Source organism: Sturnus vulgaris, chromosome Z (genome assembly GCF_052056855.1).
Source record: "Sturnus vulgaris isolate bStuVul1 chromosome Z, bStuVul1.hap1, whole genome shotgun sequence".
Lineage (NCBI taxonomy): Eukaryota > Metazoa > Chordata > Aves > Passeriformes > Sturnidae > Sturnus > Sturnus vulgaris.
Window position 1 is genome coordinate 36,312,270 of NC_142283.1, and position 9,458 is coordinate 36,321,727.

The window sequence follows — 9,458 nt, forward strand, 5'->3', positions numbered from 1 at the left end:
CTCTGGAAGATTAAATAAAGGCTATCACATCATGAGAAGAAAATCAGGAGTCCCAGAAGGGCATCATTAACACAGAAATATTCCCTCTCTTCATTTCTTCAGCTTCACTAAGTTCTAATATGCATGCTGAATTACTAATATTGTAAATATTAACAAACTATCAATTAAATATTAAAAAATAATCCTATTTCTAATAGTCTCTAGTTTCCCAAGGGCTTTAGGGGTTGAAATCTGACAGTCAATGACGACTGATTGTTAATGATTGTTGAAGAATGATGTTGAATGATGTGTATGTTTCTGAATAAAGAGAAGCAAAAACTTAAGTGAGGCTTGCTCAAGAACTTTGAGCTAACAAATCAAAGTAGCAGAAAATTAAAAGTCATTCAACAACAAGGCACCTTTTTATCATCTCTAGTTATTGCCAGTACCTATTCTACACAAAAAATAAAGTGCTTTTATTATGTCTGTATTCTAAAATGGAGATAGAGGCTTGAATATAAATGGCAAAAGCAAAGATACTAAAAACAGCAGCAAAACAACTGTAACATTCATAGAACTTCCACACACAGGATTTAACCTCTCTTTTCATGCAATAGTATCCACTTGACTAAAAACACTATTGAAACTTCATGATCAGCTATTCTGAATAGCAGTAGCTATAAACAATAAGCTGTAAATAAACAATAAATAAAGGTTCAGACCACCTAGAACTGGGACTTGGTATCTCAGCAACCAGACTGCTTAGGTAAAGTGACAACCAGTATTTACAAATCTAAAAACAGATTCAGATGTGCTACATTTACCATTAAAAATTGCAGATTAAGATCACCACTTCCATTTGAATTTATCAAATATCTGAAAATTAGGTACGCCTTCATAATTCTGGACATCATTATACAAGCTACACATTACACACGCTACACATGCCCATTACTCCTTCTGCAGAATTTCATTACTAGAAAGCACACCAACAACCATTTTAATTCACAAGTGATGAGAGAATTTTGGCAGGCATTCCTCTCCTCTTCCTGCACACCAAGAGGGTGTTATTTCCCACAGCTGCCTAGGAGAGGCTGTTAACAGATGTTACTAAGGTCAGTCACCAAATCGTTAAAAATGCTTAAAACAGTGGGAAATGGCCCAGGAAGGCAAAGAACAGAACACACACTTTAGTCTATGAATAAAGAGGCTACCAACAACAACCAGCAAGCATTTTAACATCAGTCCACAACTAACAGATACTGACCCAAGAGGAAGCTGTATTACCTTTGAAAGAAGGGAAATGTGGATCTTCTTCAGTATGTTATCCATCTCACGAAGTTTTGGGCCCACTAATGGGCTGTTTGGCCCAGTTATATGACCAATATGGTCCAAACCCAGGTAATGTAGTATTAGGAGATCCCAGTCTTCTCTCTTTAACACTCTATCCAAATGTCTGGTAACATTATCATCAACCTCCAAGACAAGGAAAATAACTACAAGGTTAAAAAAAATCCCTCTTGTAAAAAGCACTAAAAAATTAACCACATTACCCATGAAAATTCCATAGAAGTTGATGAGGTTATAGTCACTCGCAATGTTAATAGGAAAAAAAAATGGATTAGTTCAATGTCAAGCAGTCAAATATATTTGTCTTACAAAATAACATTCTTCACCCCATTTAATCTTTCCTGGTAAGGACACATCAGATTACATACAGACAAGGCAAATGAGTTGCCAAGCTTCCACAGAAACTTTTAGAAACTGCTTCAAGAACTTTTTAGTCACTTTCACCCTTCACACTCCAGATTATCACTTCACATGTGATACATTAAGTATCATAAGTACAACAAAAAATCTCAGTTTAGTGACAGGAAGCTCAGGGATACAACTAACCTTGATCTTTCAACTCTATTTGTGCTAGTGTGCAAACACAAGAAGACTGTACTTGCTATGAGTAAAAGAACTGACAACATAGTGAGAAAGAAAAACTATTTGAATAGTGCTATTTGAGGCTTAATTCACCTGTTTTCCTACTTAGGTTGACAATACAATTTTAGTTGCATATATTCTCTTCAGTTATTAAAAATCCCTACAATATCTCCCACGTGATACTACTCTGTTGAGACTATCTGTAACTACCAAAACACTATAAAAAGCTGTGTTTAATAGACTATATTTAGACAGCATAAGGACTGCATAAGGAGCTTGAGAGCCACATTACCACAGATCCAGTAGAACATCTCTACTTTTTACTCCAGGTTGAAGCTTTTGCAAGTCTTATCAGAATAACAATTAAACATCTCCTTCAATTCACTTCAAACCTTTCTAACTTCCTCAAATAATAAAATACTTCAGTCAGTAGCAGTGGGTCAATGGCTTTTACAAATCATAAAGGTTAAAAAATGAAATAAATTTGCCAAAGCATCTAGTCTTCTAATGTGGCCAGAGCAAGAATTTTCAGAATTTGTTTCACTAACTCTCTATGCTCCCTATTTGACAACGTAAAGAAACACTGCTCCCATTGTAAATACAAAAGTTATGCAATACTATAAAAGTATATCTCTAAGAGACCAAGCTAATATATTAATGGACCTCTTGAAGATTGCACTCATAATATCCAATAACAAACTGAAAATGTGAGAATTTTTAAACAAAGCAACTAGTCTAACTTCCTACCACAAGTTTTACGAGAAAATGGTATGTTTAGGGAAGTTATAGAGTGATAAATTGATGATTACTGTATCATCCCAACACTTTTTACAGCATATGCATGAGGGATTGAAATGCTTAGTTTTACAGTGCCCACACCAAAAAGATACACAAATTCAATTTCTATTTAATTGCCAGGTAATATTTCAGAACAAGAGTAGCTTTACTCACTCAGTCTCAGAAACTGACACAGTTTGCACTCACTTTATTTAACTTGGGATCATTTAAAGCCTCTCACCTCTGTAAAATCTGACACAAAAAATGATGTTGTTCCATCATATTCCACAAAGTGCTTTGGGAACAATTTGACCCAAGTATCATCACCATAAAATATTATTCTTTTCCCAGCTGTTTTTGCCTGCCATATCAGATTGTCATCCAACAGAGCTGGAGAATTGAGGTTCACAACAACATCGATGAAACCAGGTATGCTACCTGTCATCAAAGCCTAAGGAAACAAGAAAAGAGACACATTAAACAAGAACCTTCCAGTGCTCAGAAGACAGTAGCAAGGTAAATGGGAGGAAGCAATAAGCCAGCTGGCAGACAAATTATATTTTTGGTAAGGAAACCTAACAAAGTAAAAGAACACAAGCTGTCTTGCCACATAACCTCATCTGCCACAACACAGTGCTAGCTGATGTTAGAGATAACAGCTTTACAGAAGGTAAAAATATTACTGTCTAAATTAAAGGACAGAAAAAAGACTTGATAACTATGACAGTTGACGTTTGTTTCATTTACTGGTCATTAAAGCACCAAAAGAAAATTTTGGTGTAAGTAAACTGACTCAACATTAACGACAGTACCTTCAAAACATAAGAAAGAAACTTCCAGAAAAAGCAATTAAGTCCTCCTATAAAGAGTTACCAGACTATCTCCACCTCACTCTCTCACTAGCCTGCTAGATGACCTACCAATGATCATTCCCTCAGCTTCTTCAATGCAGAGATGTTACTCAGATCTACCACTGACAAGCCTGGATGATCAAGTATTTCGATGACACCATCACAATTCATCTTTTAATCACCTGGAACTTGGCATAAGCTCCTTTTTAAGCTCTTCAGAGACTTGTCTGACAAAACAATTTTATACTAAACTGGATTTTCTCTTAGAAGTTACATGAACACAGAGAAATACAATAAAAATGTTCCTAGATAGGAGACAACTAAGACACTACCACCTTCCCATGATTACAAATATAAAGGCTATGTCAATCATTCAAGCCTGCGCTGGGGCCTTATCTGGCCTCAACCTCTTGTCCGTGGCAAATCGGGACTCTCTCACATGCACTAAACAGCAAAGAGACATTCAGCCATAGATTGCACTAACGCTACAAACATGTCCTTAACTCCAACCATACCAAACAATTCATTCTTCAAAAGCTTCTCCAACAAAATGACAGAAAAAATCCTACTTACCTTAATTCGAGGCATAGTCACAGTGGGTGGCTTGGCTTCTGCAATGAAACTGTAGGAAGTCCCTTTTTCAACAACTTGAGTAGTATATGGCATGAACTGTTTACCTTTGGATCCAAACACAAAGTCATCTCTCAAAGCATCTATGAGCACAATGACAACTTTTTTGAAAAGCGGTGGAGGAATCTTGGTCCAATTAGAAACCATTCCTAAGCAACGAAAACAGAGCATATAAAAGTCATCAACAAATTTTACTGAAGACTAGACAGAAGTTAAAGGACTTCACCACATAAATGAGTGCTTTCAACTTCTTTATTAATTCTACGCCCAGAAATGCTGCCAACAGCAAACCTGAGAGTTTTCAAGCCGTCCAGCAGAAGAGTAATACAAAAACAATTCCAATACCACTCTAGGAAGTAAAACAAGATGTGAATGGAATGTGTGACATGAATTTGGGAAAACTAAGGAAAAGCTTTGAAATGGAGAGTGTTCAAAGTAATAAGAATGAATAACTGCTACTTTCTCTCTTTTTACTTCAGTAAAGTTAACTAATTGTATCTGATAAACAATTTCTGTTAGAAAAAACACATACCATTCACCTGTGCTAATACGCAATTTTGCACATCATACCATAAACAATGCCTCTTTATGAAATCTCACCATAAAATTACAAAGAAAAAGACAATTTCACTGGAACTTGTATGAAATAGATTTGTGCACATTCCCTCCCTTCAAGGTAGAAGACTGCATGATAAGCTAGTTCAGTGATGGCAGCTGCAGGGCCAAAATCCAGTTCCAGAATTCCGGGAACAGGGTATATAGGTGGGTACAGAAAAATGCTGCTATGCATCAAGTAGTAGGCAATTGCATGCCTTCAAGCCACCTCTTTCTCTTGCATGGACTTAATTCTGGCCACAGCAACTCTTCATCTTCACTGAACTTAGTCCACATGGTGACATTCAGGTACTACAGCAGCATTTTTGCCCCAACCTCTATAGGTTTCATTTCTCTATCAGGAAAAAACACATAAGGGCAAAATGGAAGCAGAATGTATCCTACTCAACAGGCCTCTACCCAGACATCTTTGTGTTGAATCAGCTGCTCGGAACATGTGTTACAAAGTCAAGGGTTTTACGGTCCTTTAGAATAAAGGCTTTTTCTGCGCAAGTTGTTGGCAATTCGGAATTGTTGCAGATAGCGGTGTGCCTAACACAACAACATCAAAAACAACCTCAGAAATTGTATTTTGGGGTACAGAGATAAGCATCAACAAACAGACACTCACAGACTGGTTACTGATTTTCCTAGATGAGGAAATGGCAGAGGAGGGCACAGCGGGAAGAAGGAAATCTCAACAACAAAATGCTAACTGCAAGCAATCCTGATTAAACTGATAACGTTGTTTTTCCAGGACTTGAACTATCAACTTAGCAGGCATGCTTTGGCTCTCCAAGAAAAACAAGAAGGCACCGCTGGGTGTTCTGTTAGTTACATCTTTCCCCTATCCACTTGCTTAGTGAAAGAAAGCTCGCTGGACACCAAAAATGCTCAGATCGCAAACACATACACCCTACTCCTAAGTTCCTCCTGCAGTGTGATTTATCAGAAAGTCAAACTGTTGTGAAATTCAAATTAATTTGGAGTCATTGACAAGGCATGTGAAAATATTTACTGTAAGACAGCTACAAGCAACACATTGTCCAAGTCCTGCAATGCAGCATGCTTATTTATCTCTACCAGGGTTACTTAGAAAAGAGTTACTTTAATGACCCTGAACTTCTGTGAAGAAAACGACAGATTCTCCACCAAGAATTTATTACAATAATATGCTGCAAGCATTCAGTATCACAGCCTTCTCACAGCCAAGACAGAATGCACTCAGGGGCAGTCAAGACTCACAGAGTGAAACATTCAGGAGTTACAGAAGCGCTGGAGGAAATGTGCCTTTTTGGAAAGTCCTATTCTTTTCAGAATAGTCTAAAGTAGGTTGAAACCCTTCTGCATCAAGGTTTAGTAGTAGGTAATACCCTGCCTTTAGACCTTATCATCCAGACATCACTCTGCAAGCATACCAAAACCAAGAGCTACAGAAAGTAAGTATTCCTCTACTGTCACTCCATTTTTGCCTACTACATCTAGGCTAGCTCGTGACATGCCTAAATTTAAACTGCTTGTAGAGCCCTGTGGTGCACACTTCCACTCTTCAACACAAACCAGTCCTTTCAAAACCAAATTGTCCAACATCTCCTTCCCACTCAGTGTCCTTCTACATTACTCTCCTGCTAATAATCACATGCGAATGCAATATTTCACTCACAACAGCCTATCAAACATCTGTGACAGTAACCTGACTTTCAGCAGAAACCACTCAGTCTGTTATTAGATTAGATTCTTTCAGCGTTCCTCCTTAACCAATACCAGCACATCACACTCTAAATAATACAACTTTCTGTTCTCTCCACTGTGTCTCACAATTTAAGTAAGCCTGTCCCCACAGGCATAACGTCACACACTTCAGAAGAATTAACAGTAAATACCAAGCAGCTAAAGACCTAGTTCGGCAGTTACAGTCCTGCTCCACAAAGTCAACCGTAAGTAGGTGTCCTGATCAAGAGCTTTGTATGAGCAAAATACTATTCGATCCAGCTGCCAAGTGAACCTGAAGTTTCATCCCACAAGCTCCAAACTGGTGAAAAACAGTCCCTCAAGTACACAGTCCTCTTCACGTAACTTTAATAGAATTTGTGACTGAGCATATAAGACAACTACATCATTAGTACATCCTCTACTGACTCCTTAAAAAGATTCTTGAAAATTTTGGGTTCACAAATTCAGCTCTGGAACAGAGCAGGACTTGTAAAGACGGTGATTTCACAGAAACGGTGATGGACGGCAATACTGGGCACATTGCAACCGGAATTACTATAGCTGCTTTGTCACTACTGAGGTGTTAAAAGTCTCACTGAGGTGGCATTAAGACACTCATATACCACAGAACCATCACAGAAATAATGACCCTCGGGCACAACACAGCCAGCGAATGACGACAGGAAACGCGTGAAGCGATTCAGTTAAGGCGGCATCATTTAATGCTAACAACTTGCCATTGAACAGGACCGGGTATCACGGCTCCATCAGAGTCAGGGAAAGGGAAACAAAACTACAGGAAAACACATCTTTCAAAAAAGTGACAGCTGACTCTTGAGGCTTTTCGACTGCGAGCAGATACTCCCGCCTATGATCCATAACTACGTAGAAACCAGTTAAGTTCTAGAAACTGCTCCGTAAACTGGTCTGGAAACACGAGGGCGCTACAGAAAGATGTTCCGCGATACCGAGCGACGGGGCGCGCCCAGCAGGTGTTCGCCTTACCTGCGCCGGGTGGGGCCGGCTCGGCAGGAGGGTCCGCGCGGGCCTCTCTGCGGGGCACGGACCTGACGGGCACCGGGAAGAAGCCGCGGAGGAACAGCGCGACGCCCAAGGCCTGCACGAGGAGGCAGGAGGAGGCGAACACCCCCGAGCGCAGCCGCATCCTGGCTCGGCACCAGCGACAGCAGCAGCACCGATCCGGCCCGGCCGGCCCTACGCCGGCTCTGAGGGGCGGCACTGCGGAGCCCCGCCCATCCCGCCTGACCCCGCCTCCGGCCGCCGCCCGCCAACCAGCGGCCACCGCGCGCTTCCGCCAAGTCTCGCTATTGGCCAGAGGCCCAGCGTCCCCTTCGCGAGCGCGTCACGGCAACACTGAATCGGAAGTCCCGCCCCCGCATCCCGCCTCCGGACCCGCCTCCCGGACCCGCCTCCCGGACCCGCCTGCAGCCTCAGCATCCGTCCTCCCTGACCCGCCTCCGAGACCCGCGTCCCACCTCCTGGACCCACCCCCCAGCCTCGCGTCCCGCCTCTGCATCCCGCCGCCGTATCCCGCCTCCGGGCCGCGCGTCCTATTGCGCATCCCGTCTCTGCCTCCCAGCCTCCACTTGCCACTCCTGCATCCCGGTCCTGCGCCTCACACCTGGGACCCGACTCTGCGCTGTACTCCCCAGAGCGTGTTCCAAACTCTCTTCCCACCCCACGTCCCTACCCCGCGTTCCCTGGCGCGAGGGGAAAGGAGGTTTGATGGATTGTTGGAGCAAAGCGTGCTTGGCAAGTGAGGAAGGAGTCCTGGACAGTGGCTGTTGCAGGTGTTTGGTATGCAGAATCTTTTCCCATGCAAACACACACCTCTTAATAAAACTGAACTGTGTTATCTTTTAGTCTTTCTGTTGGAATGGGAATGGACTGTGGCAGGCAGATCACAGCAGAGGAATGGGGAGAAATAAGTTTTAAAACTTAAATTTTCTGAAAAAGGAAAACGAAGATACTCTGCAAAGTGAAGCAGAGTTTATACTGGTCTCACTATGTAAACTGAAATAGGAAGATAGCCTCAAAATTTCACTCTTCCAAAGAAAACTGCTCCTCATTTCTAGCCAGACAGCCCAACACTGTGCTGGAAAGACGTGGCACATGTTTCTGCAGTGTACGCAAGTCCTTGGCTTTACCTGTGAGTGGCACCTTTTCCCTGACCCCACAAGCACAGCGCCCTGCCAGCTGCACTCCCACTTACACCTGGATGTGTCCCGTGGTCAGTCAGGACAAAGCTGCACTGCCACAGTCTGCTGCTGGCAGGGCACCTGTTTGCAGCCACCACCCACAGCTGCGTGCTCCTGTGTGACCCTGCAACAGCGGGGTGAGCAGAGCCCAGAGTGGCTTTCCCCATGGGTCTTTTCCCTCAGCACACAGCATGATGTGTTCTGTGTAAACACAGGCCAAATGCATTGTGTGCCGTGCCTTGAAAAAATGTTTTCCTGCTGGAGTTGGTCAGTTTGTGGTTTTACTGCCTATTTCACTGGCCAGCTGTTAATTCTGGGCTTTGTAACACCTGCCATGGGGCAAAGTTGCTGTCATGTGAGAAGCATGTGTGAGTGGGTTCAGGATAAAAGCTTTGTATTTGGCCTTTCCTAGAGTCTCCAGATACAGATAAAAAAAGGAAGAAATCTGAGTTCTGTGGATTCATGCTCTTTACTTTTGTGCGTCCCTGAGCACTATGCTGCCTCTAGGTTACCTAAGTGCTTTTTCTGGCCACTTTTACCATTTTGTGCTTCTACTGAGAATACTGCTAACGTTTTCATTTCTTGAGATTATGCAAAACCATTATTTTTAAAGGAATTGCATTTTTGCAACTATTCATTTGTTCATTTGTTTCTTTGCAGGAGCACGAATCTGAAGTCCCATGAAAGTTAGTATTCAGTAATTAACTTCAGCTGACTATGACCAGTGCGATGAAATTCAGAAAAAAACATGCAAGGAATATTG

At 41.9% G+C, this 9,458-nt stretch overlaps 1 protein-coding gene across 3 annotated transcripts in view; it reads right to left on the reverse strand.

The window, feature by feature from the left end:
* Positions 1-7,704, reverse strand: part of PIGG (phosphatidylinositol glycan anchor biosynthesis class G (EMM blood group)) — an 88,814-nt gene extending 81,110 nt beyond the window's left edge. For all 3 annotated transcript variants that reach the window (XR_015799536.1, XR_015799535.1, XM_014882393.2), the window contains exons 1-4: positions 7,482-7,704; positions 4,113-4,318; positions 2,930-3,139; positions 1,267-1,455 (exon numbers count right to left, since the gene is read on the reverse strand). Coding sequence is in view for 1 of the 3 variants with exons in the window: in XM_014882393.2 (XP_014737879.2) it covers positions 1,267-1,455; positions 2,930-3,139; positions 4,113-4,318; positions 7,482-7,641 (765 nt within the window). In the remaining 2 variants the exon portion in view is untranslated. The remainder of the gene's footprint in view (positions 1-1,266; positions 1,456-2,929; positions 3,140-4,112; positions 4,319-7,481) is intronic.
* Between the last annotated feature and the right edge of the window lie 1,754 nt (positions 7,705-9,458).